Below are 16946 nucleotides of genomic sequence, written 5' to 3'. Positions count from 1 at the left end.
TGGTAGTGTTAAAATATCCACACTTGCACCATTTCTAACAGTAACTAGTAATGTAATACCTGCGTTGAAATGTACAAATATGTTGCTAGGACAGGAAAGATGCAAATCATAAACCTTTAAAACTAATCATAAGCCTCTAATTTCAGAGTTTACTGGTGCCCTTGTTCAGTGACATACAGAAAAAAGGGTACACCACTCCATACTTAAGAACAGAAAATCAGGTTTCCCATTTTATTTGGTTTAGTAATGAAAATCTGAACCACCTTATAAAAACTTGTTCACCTGATATTTTAGATATGGAGCTTTTGACGTGATTTTTCAGAACAAAAGTCTGGTCTCTCTCACCCCTGCTTCATCCTCATTACAGGCCTATAACATTGACAACAGTAAGACAGCAAGTTATGAAACACTGCCAGAACTAGTGGCAATTAATATTTTATATAATTGGTAATGTGTTTCCTAAGGTTTGGATCTAAAAATAATACATCCAATGCACTGCAATTCTTTCAAAGAGACTATTTGTGTTGCCTAAACTATGTCTTAAGTGATGCTTTTTTAGCAATTGTTCTCAAGAAACTCCCACACAAAATGACAAGCAGTGAAAGAAAATTCCTAAATGTGAGTTTTTTAAATGTACAACTACAATTAAACGTACAAAAAAACACAACGAAGCCAGTTCACAAGTTCTGCTGTGTCACACTGTCATCACCACAAAGCAAAATGAGTTTTTAAATATATTGGTTTTTTCCCCCAAGCCTCATCTTTGCAACAAACATTTGTGGTGGAGGCACTCCTTAGGAATACTGTCTCTGGGTTAGTAAAGGCACGGCAATGAGTTGTACAAGGTCTTGATGGAGTAAATGCAAATGATTTCTTGGGAGATCACACGTGAAAATAATCTGAAAACATGTTTTAGAAAAATAATAATTACATTGTGGCTTTTGAATATTCAAATACCTCATAGCATACTTAATTAATTCATTAATTATTCCCCTGAAAATTCAGGGATAAATTGAAATAGCCTAGAGAGACTGAGGCAAAGATTCCATGCAATAAACTGCAGCTCTCCTCCTCTTCCCCTGTGACTCCACTAGCCCAAGGGACAGAAGAGTTATTGCCCTAATTCCATTTTGAAACAAAGCCCATCATCGCCTCACCCCCACCTCCCCCCATTTTATATAGAACATGAAAAGGCTGTGCTTTAAAACCAAGAATTACACATATCATCTGGTTTTTCCAATGGGCTGAATTATCCCTTATTTTTCCAATTTTACAAAGTGGAGCATTCCCGCCTGACCCCCAAACACATATCACCCATTTAGATTAAAACAATAGGACACCGCATAAAAACAAAAAACAAAACACTACAGCAGGGAATTTAAGGTGTCCACAAACAGTGAAGGGAATGACAGGTTTCAGAATAGCAGCCGTGTTAGTCTGTATCCGCAAAAAGAAAAGGAGTACTTGTGGCACCTTAGAGACTAACAAATTTATTTGAACATAAGCTTTCGTGAGCTACAGCATGCATCCAATGAAGTGAGCTGTAGTTCACAAAAGCTTATGCTCAAAGCTTATGCTCAAATAAATATCTCATAGGTGCCACAAGTATTCCTTTTCTTTTTAGTGAAGGGAATGTTAGTCTTCATTATCAAAAAATAGTACAAGCCTAAATTCTGCAGGCATCTGAAGGCTTTAGAGCAGTGATACTCAGACCTTAATGGTTCAAGAGCCAAATTAGCAATCAACATTACCCAAAAGAGCCACAGTAGAGTGAATTCATAGTTTCATTTACTGTTATATATATAATTTTCACAGCAAAATGACTGACCAAGTATTCTACAATTGGTTAACAACATAGTAAAATATCCCGGTTAATAATTAAATCACATGGCGTTTTAATATCATGTACTGCAAAAAGCCCTAGGAGACATATTAAAGAGCCACTTGCTGCTCCTGAGCCTCAATCTGAGTATCACTGCTTTAAAGGCAAAAGAAACATGATTCTGCTGCTTGGACAGAAGGTCAGATATAGGATGTGGCACACTGAGAGACTGTTTCTCATGGAGCATCATAGAGCACTTCTCCTGTAGCAGCATTCTCCACAGCTTGCAGGAAGAGTGAAATGTTGTGTGATGGGATGTGGCCAGTTGAACCATAATTGTGTGTATCCTTTAAGCCATAAATTGGTTCCTCGATACCATGGCTATTGTTTAAAATCTACCTTATCTACCAAACCTAGAATGGCTAGAGCTTCTACTGCCGCACTGGCTGCAAAGGTGCTCCAGGCCTGCCCTGACTTGAGAAGCAGCATTTCTTTTTTTGCACTAATGTCCATACCGCTCCAACAGAGTTTCAGTTAGCTGGGTGCATGATTTGCTCCTTAAGTTACATTCGTGTTCTTCTCTTTCAAAGAAGCTACAAAAATAAAGCTTCCCACAATTTTTAAACATAAAAGTCAGTTCTCCATAATTATAAATAAAATAATATTTCACAAAATTTATGAATACAATATGGCATCAGACAAAGAGCCTAATAATTCACAGGAGGAACAACCACAATTCAGAATGCTCCAGTTCAATTTCTAATATTCCAGTAGGGTTGCCAACTTTCTACTCGCACAAAACTGAACACCCTTGCCCCGCCCCCTGCCCGTCCCTCCTTTGTGCCCCATCTCTGAGGCCCCGCCTCCTGCTCACTCCATCCCCATTCCCTCTGTTGCTCCCTCTCCCCACCCTCACCCACTTGTTCATTTTCACCAGGCTGGGGCAGGGGGTTGGGGTGCGGGAGTGGGTGAGGGCTCTGGGATGGGGCCAGGGATGAGGGGTTTGGGGTATAGAAGGCGGCTCCAGGCTGGGGGGGTGGGGGTGGAGCAGAGGGGTTCAGAGTATGGGAGGGGGCTCTGGACTGAGGCAGGGGGTTGGGGTGCAGGCTCTGGGGAACGGGTTCTGGGGTGGGGCCTGAAATGAGGGGTTCTTGGTGCGAGAGAGTGAGGGCTCTGGCTGGTGGTGCAGACTGGGGGGGGCTGGGAATGAGGGGTTTGGGGTGCAGGAGGGGGATCAGGGCTGGGGCAGGTGGTTGGGGCGTGGGAAGCAGGCTTACCTCAGGCAGTTCCCACCAAGCGGACTTTTAACAGCCCGGTTAGTGGTGCTAATCAGAGCTGCCAGGGTCCTGGCGTTCTGGTCGAAAACCGGACACGTGGCAACCCTATATTCCAGTAACATCTGAGGAAGTCTGAATTTACTACTTGCAGCCTAAGATCAATACAATGTTACAGAAAAGCACTCAAACTCTAAGACTAATTTCTCCTATTCTGAAACTATAATAAAAAAATTTGTAGTTCGTTTACCCTCAACCTTTCTTCCCCTGAAAAGCATTCAGAATATGTTTTGATAAAAAGCTCGGGCCTTATTCTACTTCAGTCTCACACTGGAGGGAAGAGGGTCACTATCCTCATCTGTCCTTTCACAAGTAGAATCAAGAATCCTACATCTTGCACTCTGAACTCTAGCATTGCCTGCAGCATTGGACACCCTGACAGGGGTAGTAGCGGGCAGGCTTGGGGGTTGGGGCAGAGCTGTAGCAACAGTCCCTAGAGCAGCATCTTTCAAAGGATGCTGCAGCTTTTACTCCCACCTGAACCTTCATACTGCCCCCAGGAATATTCTGTCTCTTCCCCTAAGGCACAATCTTCCAGCCATTGCCAACATCTACCTGCACCTTCTCTCTAAGCCTCCAAACCTCCACCATACCTAATGTGTCAGTTCCTGATAAATATGTAATAGAGTTCTTAAAGTGCAGGCTTTAGGGATATTTTCCCTATATTATTTCAGCTTTTAGAAAGCTACGATACTTATCCCAATTATTAATTCAATAAGAAAAAAAGAGAAAAATATGTCAACTGGTATTACAGACTGGTCCAGGAGAGCTGGCTGTATTTCAAGGAATCCCTGTTGAGGTTACAGGGACAAACCATCCCAATGAGTCAAAAGAATAGTAAATATGGCAGGCGACCAGCTTGGCTTAATGGTGAAATCCTAACGGATCTTAAACATAAAAAAGAAGCTTACAAGAAGTGGAAGGTTGGACATTTGACCAGGGAAGAGTATAAAAATATTGCTCGGGTACGTAGGAATGATATCAGGAGGGCCAAATCGCACCTGGAGCTGCAGCTAGCCAGAGATGTCAAGAGTAACAAGAAGGGTTTCTTCAGGTATGTTGGCAACAAGAAGAAAGCCAAGGAACGTGTGGGCCCCTTACTGAATGAGGGAGGCAACCTAGTGACAGAGGATGTGGAAAAAGCTAATGTATTCAATGCTTTTTTTGCCTCTGTTTTCACTAACAAGGTCAGTTCCCAGACTGCTGCGCTGGGCATCACAAAATGGGGAAGAGATGGCCAGCCCTTTGTGGACATAGAGGTGGTTAGGGACTATTTAGAAAAGCTGGACGTGCACAAGTCCATGGGGCCGGACGAGTTGCATCCGAGAGTGCTAAAGGAACTGGCGGCTGTGATTGCAGAGCCATTGGCCGTTATCTTTGAAAACTCGTGGCGAACCGGGGAAGTCCCGGATGACTGGAAAAAGGCTAATGTAGCGCCAATCTTTAAAAAAGGGAAGAAGGAGGATCCTGGGAACTACAGGCCACTCAGCCTCACCTCAGTCCCTGGAAAAATCATGGAGCAGGTCCTCAAAGAATCAATCCTGAAGCACTTGCATGAGAGGAAGTGATCAGGAACAGCCAGCATGGATTCACCAAGGGAAGGTCATGCCTGACTAATCTAATCACCTTTTATGATGAGATTACTGGTTCTGTGGATGAAGGGAAAGCAGTGGATGTATTGTTTCTTGACTTTAGCAAAGCTTTTGACACGGTCTCCCACAGTATTCTTGTCAGCAAGTTAAGGAAGTATGGGCTGGATGAATGCACTATAAGGTGGGTAGAAAGCTGGCTAGATTGTCGGGCTCAACAGGTAGTGATCAATGGCTCCATGTCTAGTTGGCAGCCGGTATCAAGTGGAGTACCCCAAGGGTCGGTCCTGGGGCCGGTTTTGTTCAATATCTTCATAAATGATCTGGAGGATGGTGTGGATTGCACTCTCAGCAAATTTGCGGATGATACTAAACTGGAAAGAGTGGTAGATACGCTGGAGGGGAGGGATAGGATACAGAAGGACCTAGACAAATTGGAGGATTGGGCCAAAAGAAATCTGATGAGGTTCAATAAGGATAAGTGCAGGGTCCTGCACTTAGGACGGAAGAACCCAATGCACAGCTACAGACTAGGGACTGAATGGCTAGGCAGCAGTTCTGCGGAAAAGGACCTAGGGGTGACAGTGGATGAGAAGCTGGATATGAGTCAGCAGTGTGCCCTTGTTGCCAAGAAGGCCAATGGCATTTTGGGATGTATAAGTAGGGGCATAGCGAGCAGATCGAGGGACGTGATCGTTCCCCTCTATTCGACATTGGTGAGGCCTCATCTGGAGTACTGTGTCCAGTTTTGGGCCCCATACTACAAGAAGGACGTGGATAAATTGGAGAGAGTCCAGCGAAGGGCAACAAAAATGATTAGGGGACTGGAACACATGAGTTATGAGGAGAGGCTGAGGGAGCTGGGATTGTTTAGCCTGCAGAAGAGAAGAATGAGGGGGGATTTGATAGCTGCTTTCAACTACCTGAAAGGGGGTTCCAAAGAGGATGGCTCTAGACTGTTCTCAATGGTAGCAGATGACAGAACGAGGAGTAATGGTCTCAAGTTGCAGTGGGGGAGGTTTAGATTGGATATTAGGAAAAACTTTTTCACTAAGAGGGTGGTGAAACACTGGAATGCGTTACCTAGGGAGGTGGTAGAATCTCCTTCCTTAGAGGTTTTTAAGGTCAGGCTTGACAAAGCCCTGGCTGGGATGATTTAACTGGGAATTGGTCCTGCTTCGAGCAGGGGGTTGGACTAGATGACCTTCTGGGGTCCCTTCCAACCCTGATATTCTATGATTAAAGTCAGCAAAAAGATGGTCCAAGTCCAAGCCATGTATTCAGGTAACAGAAAAAGCTGTAACTAGTGTGAGTTCAGTTTCCAAACATGTGGACACTGAAGTGGGTCTTTTAATGATCATGACTGGTCAGGACTTTGTCTCTCACCTAAAAGACGGTACTTCCAGCACCAACAGTGTCTCCGAACACCATGCATTGGTCCAATACAGATACTGGGTGAGATTTTATGCTGCACCTGTAAGAGGCACATCACAATACTTGTAACCCAGAGGGAGAGGGCTAAGGCAGCCTTAAACCACCTTTGCACCCTCCCAATCCTACGATGATCCAATGGGTAAAGCAGCCTCCAAAAAGCTGCTCTGAAAGGTGTTACGACAGCCTCCCCGGGCTCCCTCTTGGGACGCAGCGCTACTCCTATGTACAGTGGCCCTGCATCCCTAATGCAACCCTCCCAATCCCAGCTCTGCCCTCTCTCCATCCCCTAAACCAGTGCTTGCAAGGGGGTCTATGGAAGGCAGCCTTATAGCTATCTTCCATAATACTTGTGCTGGGGAAATTCTCTCCGAGACAGAACTGGGGGTTTCAGAGTCCCTTGATTCTGCTCCAGCCCTTTTACCTGGCATAAAGCAGCTGGAACAGGAGCAAGGATTTCGCCCTCAATGGGGAGGAACCACCTACTGAATCACTCGACCTACTTCCCAAGACTGTGTTCATTTACTACCAGTCACTGATCCAAGTATTAGCCAGGCCTAATCCTGCCTAGTTTATTAGATGTTGAACATTTAAAAAGTCATGCCCTTTCTCTGTTTAGCTCTAGCAGAACTCTGTTCTGCACCTGCTCTTTATACAGTTTTGCCAAATGATTGAAGATCAACACAATTAGAAGCATTTAGAATGTACTAACTTTTTCAAACATATTTTAGTGTCCCATTTCAGAATCTTTGGAACTTGCTCACTTGGGACCTGATTCACTCTCATCTCTTCACCCCTTTTTAAAATGTACATACAACTGATATTACTTTATAAGCACAAAGGGCAGTATGCTTATGTTATAAATAAGCAAGTTCCATGGCTCTCTGACCATTTTGGTAAGTAAATTGGTGTATACACTCTCCTGTTTGTCTGAGTTATCATGAATCTTGTATCTCTCGTTTAATATTATACATTGTACTTGGGAAGAAACAAATAACCAAACAAAACAAATTCCTACTTCCCAACATTTATCACCCCCGGTGTAAGTGAAGGATTACTTTTTGGTGTCCTTTTCTGAAAAGCACGAAATGAAGGTAATAGCCTGAAACCTCCACTTCATAAGACAAACTGTCTTGTAACACCTTTAGTAGCTGTTGAAGCCTTTATCAGATTACAAAAGCAGCCTGGATCTCTTCTTCCCCTTCCCTCCTCCTTTGTCCTGTTCCCTTGTTCCCATTAATTCATCCCATCCTTCCTTTTCTCTTACCTCACCTCTGACCTCATAAGATTTAAACAAAAACATTTTTTAAATGAACCTTTAAGTTGTATCCCTTTCTCCCTCCCCACAAGTCCCGTTTGCCTATCTTTCTAGATTGTAAACTCTTGGGGGCAGAACTTCCTACATATTCAGAGCATAGCACATTCTTGGGCCTACCATGATATAAACAAATAAAGCATTTGAAATGGTGACCTACATGAAAGAAGTTCTCTCTAGCCAATTATAAATTCTCCAGACTCCAACATATCTGAAATTCTTAACATACAATATTGCAGTGCTGGAACTCTGTCAAAGAAAGTTAGCTTAGTTTTATCTTTAATACCCTTGACAGAGTTGTTAATATACAAAAATAAATAATAAACCAATGAGAATCATGGTATTAAGAGCTCTTTAAGAAAAAGCAGATTTTCATTTCTGGGCATGGAAATAATTCCCTTTTGTTTATTATTGATTACTTATTACTGGTTACTTGATTAATTTTATACCATCTATTGCCAGTACTTGAATAGTGTAACTTACAGAAGAAAGCATTATGCCAGATAGCGTTCGCAGGATTGAATCATAATCACGTATGAACAAAATACTTATGTAATTCTTTATGTGGAAGACCCTCCCTCAACTGATCCATAAGTCCATCTTCTCCTTCAAATTTCTCCTCAAGGCCTACTCCCAATGTGGCACATATAAAAGAAGTCAGCTAATTTATGATGGCTAGATGTAAGGGTTGATAGTTGGCCCCTTAGCAATCTGCAACTGTAATATTTCATGCAAATATACGTAAGAAATTTGCATGTATTTTATTATCCTCTCCCTCCATCCTTTTTATTCCACTTGTCTTTTTTAGACTGTAAACTCTTCAGGGCAGGGACCTGTCATCAGCACACTGGAGCCCTTGTCACAGAGCAGGTTTGTGAGTGCATTAGTAGTTCAAATGTTAAATGCTACTCAAATATGTTTTATTCTCTAGTTTTGTGAACTCAGCTGTTGGCATAAATGCATTGACGTTAGTAGGAAGACAAGAAAACCTCCCTAATATCTTCTGTTTTCTAAGCGGGAGGGGAAAAAAAGAATGAAGGGGAAAAAACCTAGTATTTCAAAATAACTTCCACCATTGGCACAGTTCTGACAATTCACATGATAGGAATAAATTTATATTAACTCTGTTCTATAAAAAGAAGTTAAATTAGAAAAGAATTTTTTATTAAAAAAAAAAAATGTTTTGGTCCCCAACAAAACATACAGTATATTTTTGGTTTCAGAGTAGCAGCCATATTAGTCTGTATTCACAAAAAGAAAAGGAGTACTAGTGGCACCTTAGAGACTAACAAATGTATTTGAGCATAAGCTTTCGTGAGCTACAGCTCACTTCATCGGATGCATTCAGTGGAAAATACAGTGAGGAGATTTGTATACACACAGAACATGAAAAAATGGGTGTTATCATACACACTGTAATGAGAGCGCGGGGGGGGGGGGTGGACGACACCTTTTGTAGTGGTAATCAAGGTGGGCCATTTCCAGCAGTTAACAGAAACGTCTGAGCAGCAGTGGTACGTGGGGGAAATAAACATGGGGAAATAGTTTTACTTTGTGTAATGACACATCCACTCCCAGTCTCTATTCAGGCCTAAGTTAATTGTATCCAGTTTGCAAATTAATTCCAATTCAGCAGTCTCTCATTGGAGTCTGTTTTTGAAGTCTTTTTCTTGTAATATTGCGACTTTTAGGTCTGTAATCGAGTGACCAGAGAGATTGAAGTGTTCTCTGACTGGTTTATGAATGTTATAATTCTTGACATCTGATTTGTGTCCATTTATTCTTTTACGTAGAGACTGTCCAGTTTGACCAACGTACATGGCAGAGAGGCATTGCTGGCACATGATGGCATATATCACGTTGGTAGATGTGCAGGTGAACGAGCCTCTGATAGTGTGGCTGATGTGATTAGGCCCTACGACGGTGTCCCCTGAATAGATATGTGGGCACAATCGGCAACGGGTTTTGTTGCAAGGATAGGTTCCTGGGTTAGTGGTTCTGTTGTGTGGTTGCTGGTGAGTATTTGCTTCAGGTTGGGGGGCTGTCTGTAGGCAAGGACTGGCCTGTCTCCCAAGATTTGTGAGAGTGATGTGTCGTCCTTCAGGATAGGTTGTAGATCCTTGATGATGTGTTGGAGAGGTTTTAGTTGGGGGCTGAAGGTGATGGCTAGTGGCATTCTATTATTTTCTTTGTTGGGCCTGTCCTGTAGGAGGTGACGTCTGGGTACTCTTCTGGCTCTGTCAATTTGTTTCTTCACTTCAGCAGATGGGTATTGTAGTTGTAAGAATGCTTGATAGAGATCTTGTAGGTGTTTGTCTCTGTCTGAGGGGTTGGAGCAAATGCGGTTGTATCGTAGAGATTCGCTGTAGACGATGGATCGTGTGGTGTGGTCTGGGTGAAAGCTGGAGGCATGTAGGTAGGAATAGCGGTCAGTAGTTTTCCGGAATAGGGTGGTGCCCAGGAAGTGGATCTCTTGTGTGGACTGGACCAGGCTGAGGTTGATGGTGGGATGGAAATTGTTGAAATCATGGTGGAATTCCTCAAGGACTTCTTTTCCATGGGTCCAGATGATGAAGATGTCATCAATGTAGCACAAGTAGAGTAGGGGCATTAGGGGACGAGAGCTGAGGAAGTGTTGTTCTAAGTCAGCCATAAAAATGTTGGCATACTGTGGGGCCATGCGGGTACCCATAGCAGTGCCGCTGATTTGAAGGTATACATTGTCCCCAAATGTGAAATAGTTATGGGTGAGGATATTTTTGAACAATTAAAGCAACATAAATGTACACAAAACATACTCAAGGTATACTTTATGGGATTTAACTTTAAGAATGATGCTTTTTTAGTACACACAGGTTGATGGGGTACTTGAATAGTAATATAAATAGGTGGGAAAGGGCATAGCTATCCTTTATATGAGCAAACCATTCTATTCATAAGGGCAATTATGCAGATAAAAATGTCACTTTTTTCCCAAATTCTTTACAGATGAGTCCAAGTGAAAATTTGCTATACAAGTCAGTAAAGAAAGTCCTCAAACTTAGCTGAATCCATAAAGGATCACATCTGGTGTTTCAGTATGGATATATTTTATGAGTAAAATTAAAATAGTAGCTGTTTTTAATTATACAAAGTATGTACGTTATTACTGAACAGAGGTATATATGCTTTCTTCAAGACCCATAAAACCACCTGCTGGGATTTAGACAGGTGCAATTTTTAATATGGTACTATAAAGAATACTTAATTTCTGGTAAAACTGTACCCTGGTCATATAACAGTGATGTGTGATACTAAATAGCCACTCTGCAGAATTCCAACCTTCGTTCCATGCTGCATCTCTGCAGGATCATAGCATTATCAGAATGGCATAGCTTAGTATGCACATTGGAAAAAAATCATAGCTACATTCTGAAACTGAGAATATGAGTAAATATTTGAGACGACAGAAGTGGTAGGTCACATATGTAGTGCTAAACACAAGCAAAACACCACACGCCTGACAAAGGTAAGCTGATATCATTTAGAGAGAGAAAGGCAATCCATAAACATAGAAGACCATGAAAGATGGGAAAAAACATGAAAGACTAGCACAAAATGATGGCATTATCAGTATCAGCACTATAAGCAGCATATCTACACGAAGACATCTGGGAAAGTACACAGGTGCTTCACCTTTTCACCCTGATGGACTAGATTTAATTTTCATTAAATGGTTTGTGGAAAATAAGTGCCTGCATACCTGTATATAGCCATAAAGGGATATATTGGGTTTATTCTCAATTTTTAAAATTTTTGTTCCACCACAGGCAGGGATCTAACAGCAGTCTTTCCATTCACCACCCAATCTCATTTAAAAGGTGAACACCAAGCAGGCTCTTCCTTCCACGAGCAGGGGTGCTGGAACTATGAGTGTGGCATTGTCCCCTGGCTTGAAGTGGCTTCCATCACATACAGAGTTAATAGTTTTCTTCAATGGCTTTCAGCACCCCCACTATAAAACTTGTTCCAATGCCACTGTCCATGAGGCATGATTTCTGGAGATTTAACTGAGGGGGGAAACCCTGCAGTTATTACCAGCCCCACAGATTCCACTGTGTTCTAACCTAGCCATCTTAAATTTTCCTGTGATGGTAAGAATTGCAAAATTAAAAAACAGAACAGAAAAAAAAAAACCCCTGACTGGCATACAAAATACAACGTGTATATGTAACAGGTGGGCAACGAAAGACTGCGGAGTGTGAAAGACTGCATGTATAACGCTTGGGCTAACGAAGGAAAAGAAGAAGTCTTTTACTCACAACGAGGTACTATAGAAATCTCTCTCGTAAGTAAGGATCCCCGAACAGGAGAGTCATATTTTTATAAAAAGAAAAGGAGTACTTGTGGCACCTTAGAGACTAACAAGTTTATATGAACATAAGCTTTCGTGAGCTACAGCTCACTTCATCGGATGCATTCAGATGAAGTGAGCTGTAGCTCACGAAAGCGTATGCTCAAATAAATTTGTTAGTCTCTAAGGTGCCACAAGTACGCCTTTTCTTTTTGCGAATACAGACTAACACGGCTGCTACTCTGAAACCATATATTTTTATGTTCCACATGAAATTTTCAATTTGACTTTACGCCTTTTGGATCTTGCACCTATGATAATGTGTGTTCTTCTGAAAATATCTTCTACTGTGCAGGAGTGGGAAGAAGCCTGCTCTCTCTTTCTATGTAACCAATCAGTGCTGAAAATGGACCATGAGAAATCAGGTTCACTTGTTTGACAAATTATGGCTTAGAAGACAACGTAGCAGGCTGCCATATGCCTCTTGCATGGGACACTTAAGTATAGGCCTTCTTGGAGAAATCTATTACCTTTCTGAGCCACAGGGCAAGTGCAGTAAACTGTGACTTATCTACAAAAGGGTGAGGACACAGAGTAGGAAACAAGTAAATGAATAAAAACTCACAGGCCATATTTGAACAACCTAACTGGATAAGCTACTGCCTGGGGAACGGCAGGCCCCCTTAGATGGGCAGAATGAATATGGACGAGTCCATGATATGTTATCTATATATTCATTGTACTGCACCCAGCACAAAGGGGCCCTTGCCTCTATGCACTTCTGTAATACAAATGATAATAATTTTAATTATAATGCTCTGTCTGGGGAATTAAGTGATGAATACTTAATGATGAAACAAGCTGTAAATAAAAAATTGAGAATTGTATTACTGTTAGAAATTTGCAATGAATACATGATTGTCTAACTTGTCACTTGTCCATGACCATGCAGACAATGATGGAGCTGGAAAGAATACCCAGGACTCTGACTCCCAGCCATCTTATCTGAACATGACAGCAAAAATAAAAAATTTCCAACCAATCTAATGCACCTATTTACCATACAAAACTATACCCTCTCTCAAATTGTAAATAGAGAAAAAAAATCTTAAAATTTGGGCTGCCCCAGGAATAAAGGAAACTTCCAATCTGATGCTATACATGAACAGCCTTTACTTAATAATTAGGTACAGACTTAATTTTAATAAAATTGAAGCTTGACAGAGTTTAGTTTGTCAATATCCAAAATGCTTTTCCTGTTCACAACTATTTAGCAGCAGTGATAGAGACTGAGCTCTGAAAACAAACTGAAAGGTTTGTGTTTGCCTGGAGATGCGCAGAGTTGCTCTTTTCTCTGCACTTTAAACGGAGCTACGACATTAATTTATTTGGTTTGCATCATTAAGATAAAGTTTCAGATAGTCTCTCTCGAAAGGCTGTGAATTTATTTAATAAACCATTAACATTCAGAACAGGTTTAAGAATCATATGGTACTACAACAATTAAATATAAAATGATTCTTACAATACTTAACATGTGAACTCAATCAACTGTTTTAAGAGGAGCCATGAATGCGCCTAAGTTAGGGTTCTTTCCATTAGAAACAATGTCATAGTACATCAATTTGAGAATAAAACCACTACTCAGATATAACTTAGCAAAGGCAAAAGAAGAAGAAGGAATTCCTAGTAGCATCTGGAACTATTGAGATCATTTGCTTTTCAGAGTAGGATAATAATTTGCTTACCTGGAACATCAATTAATCTCTTATAGACATTCAAGAAGGCTGCCTCTGCTTCTTTGCTTCTTTTACCCAATGCATCAATCTAAAAAGGGTGAGGGAAAAGAAAGCTTTACACTTGTTCAAGAAAAACAAAGACACATGCACAGCAATGGCACCATATACATAAATGAATAAATGTATCAACAGTATCAATTTAGTTCAAATGTAAAATGGGAACCTGAGTTCTCGATATACATATTGGGAAGTACTAGGGGGAATCAGCTGTATAATATGATTTTTTTCTATGTGATTGTACTAAATATACTAAAAGACCAATTCTAACACAACAGTAAACATCCATATTTTATGCCCAATACCATCTATTTTAGTTCTTTGGCATTATATATATATATATATATATATATATATATATATATATATATATATATATATATATATATAAAAATGTATTTGGGACACAGGTTTTCCATGAATAATTTAATTTGTTTGCCACTAACTGAAGCCTAGCTATACTACAGCATCATATACAGGCAAGGTTTGTCTCTCTGCTGGTCCCTTTCCACCTTTTTCGGCAACATGTGCAGAGCTTTGTATTTCTATCAGGTCTCCTGGCAAGTCATGAGACATTTTTCCTGGAACACTGCTATACCAAAGTCTAAGCAGTCATGGATCTCCCACATACAAAGGAGTTCTCCTGTAAAGATCAGACATATTTCCATTTAAATTCTGAATATCCTTCCTTTTGTGACCTTAAATTACACCAGTAGGGGCAGATGCTGCCCATAGACATGTATGTGGAACTCCTCCTGAAGATAAGAGGAGCTGTGCATCCACCTGTGAGGGCAAAATTTACCCAATACTGTTTACTATAGTTTTTCTCAGTGATTTCATTCCCAAAATAAAAGGAAGGGTAACAACTCTGAGAATGCACTAAATATTCCTTGGGTGAAGAATATGATTTTTTTTTTGAAGTTCCTAGTGCATTGGATTAGATAACAAAACATTTATAATTATTAAAGGTTGACCAAGCACTGTTTTTATACTCTCCAGTGCAGAAGGAGATAATGAGGGAAAACAGGAAAGTCTTTGGCAAAGTTTTCTAATAGTATACTGAGGTCTTAGTTAGTACTCGAAGGATGGATATTATAGTACCCATATTTTTAATAAAACTCAAGGAAGGATCTGGATATCTAAGCCTCATTTCAACTAAAGAGAAACAATTGATAAGGGATAACACTATGAAACATTTGAAAGATGTGTACGTCAACATGAACTACAAAAAGGAAGGTCCTGTCTAAAAAATGTCCTTGAATTCTTTAACCACGTTACTGATTTGGTAGATAAGGCTGAAACAATGGAGATAGTTTACTGTATCCATGTTTCAGGAAAGTATCTGATACTCTACTACATGAGCGTTTGACTTGCAGAATAAGAAAGTATCCTACAAGCAACCTATTGAAATGGATTCTAAACTGGCTTTGGCACAGGAAACACAGGGTGCCAGTGAAAGGAAACAGCTCAGGGAGGAGAGAGATAAGGAAGGGGGTGCTGCAGGGTCAGACCTGGTGCCATATCTGTTTACTTTATATGAAAATGACTTTGTAAAGGGAAGGATTTTGAAAAGCCTAGAACTATAGATGGGTAACATAATGGAGGAAATTAGACATTGTGCACAGGAACAGAGCATAAAAATTCCAAATGACTTGTATAAATTAGTCTTTTGGACTAATAACTGACTTGTAGAGATTATAAAGACGTTAAGGCAACAAAACTAGGAGACACGGACAATTGTAAAAACTATTGAACAGCACAATACGGTATATAAACCAAGAAAAGACTTGGGGGAAGGGGTCCAGGAGGAAAATAAGGACACTAAAAGCATCTGCACAATGCTTGGAAGCAGTAACACAATCTTGGGATACACAGAGAAAGGTTGTAGAGAGAGAAGTTATTTTGACACAATTCAAAGCTGCATGTAGAAAAATGAGCCAAATTCTGATCTCACTTGCACCCAGGAAAATATGGAGTAACTCAATTGACTTCAGTGGAGTTGCACCTAATTAACACAGATGTAATGGATGTCGGAACCTAGACCACTTTGTGCGATTCCTGTTAGCTTAGAAAATCAAGGGTATTGGTGAAATTGAAAGCAAGCAGCAGAGGGCAAAATGATTGCAGATTTGGGGAGCAGATATAAATTCTGAAGAAAGATTGGCTATGCTTGGCTTTTACAGTTTACTAAAAAAGGTTATGGAAAAACAGTGCAATCTCACAGGGCATGAGACACACTGGAAAGCAAGGAATAGATGGTTGTGAATAAGTTGTTTATTAATTCAAACACAAGAAACCACAAATGGGATGATGTTCATGAGGGAATGAGCACATAAGTATTTCAGTTAGAACATCTTTCACATAAAGAATATCTGGAAACTGGAATTTGGAACAAATTGCCAAAGCCTGAAAAACATAAGATGGTATAAATCAATGCTTGAGAGAACTAAACAATATTTTTGAAGTAGAGAGAATAGATACGGGAGACACTAGCTAGCTTTTTGAGATTCAGATGAAGAGGTATATCCTGGATATATAAATGAAAGCTCTGAAAGGACATATGTACCATATGTTGTACTTCTGGATCTCATTGTTCCTATACACACTTTTATCTCCATTTGCAACCTTTCTACATCGTACAGATCTAAAGTATAACTATTAAACCCTATTAACATTAGAGAACTGATAATATACTTGGGTGGGGGGGGGAAATCATTCACCCTTTCTATCAAAGCAACAGCATTCCAGTTGATTGAGACACCTTTTCTATGAAACACTTGAATGGATTTATTTTCATATCAGAAGTTTTTCTTTTCTAAAAAATGACACATACTTATTTTCTGTTTAAACAATATAAAGTGTATCATTGAGTTACCAACACCTGGTTATAAACTGATTAATATTAAGTATAAAATAGCAAAGTTCAAATGACGTACACCAAGTGGATCAAAGATGGCAAGCAGTTTTGTAATTGACAGTAATGCTCTTGACTCTTTCAAGTCCTAAATCCAGAATTGAGATTGCAAATAGTTAGACTAAGGCACCAGAATTTCCATTCACCTTATTTCATTTTAGGACTCTTTGGACAGTTTGACAAATTATCAGTCTGTCTGACTGTGTTTACTGTGAGCACCTTAGCACATTTTATCACCAACACACAAACACAAAACTAGAATAAAGCACATTTGTTTTCACCTGGATTAAAAAATACGTAGGGACACTGCTTCTGAATATACAGAGGTAGGGAGTGTAAACTAGACAATACTTAGTCCTGCCATGAGTGCAGGGGATTGGACTAGATTACCTCTCGAGGTCCTTTCCAATCC

General features: G+C 40.3%; 1 protein-coding gene across 8 annotated transcripts in view; it reads right to left on the bottom strand.

The window, feature by feature from the left end:
* CUX1 (cut like homeobox 1) overlaps positions 1-16946 on the bottom strand; it is a 402508-nt gene that overhangs the window by 208348 nt on the left and 177214 nt on the right. For all 8 annotated transcript variants that reach the window (XM_073315649.1, XM_073315650.1, XM_073315641.2 and 5 more), the window contains exon 4: positions 13573-13651. In XM_073315649.1, coding sequence (XP_073171750.1) covers positions 13573-13651 — 79 coding nt within the window. The remainder of the gene's footprint in view (positions 1-13572; positions 13652-16946) is intronic.

This window comes from Lepidochelys kempii, chromosome 17 (genome assembly GCF_965140285.1).
Source record: "Lepidochelys kempii isolate rLepKem1 chromosome 17, rLepKem1.hap1, whole genome shotgun sequence".
Taxonomy (NCBI): Eukaryota; Metazoa; Chordata; order Testudines; family Cheloniidae; genus Lepidochelys; species Lepidochelys kempii.
Note: the sequence above shows the minus strand (reverse complement) of the source record. Positions and strands in the feature narration are given on the sequence as shown.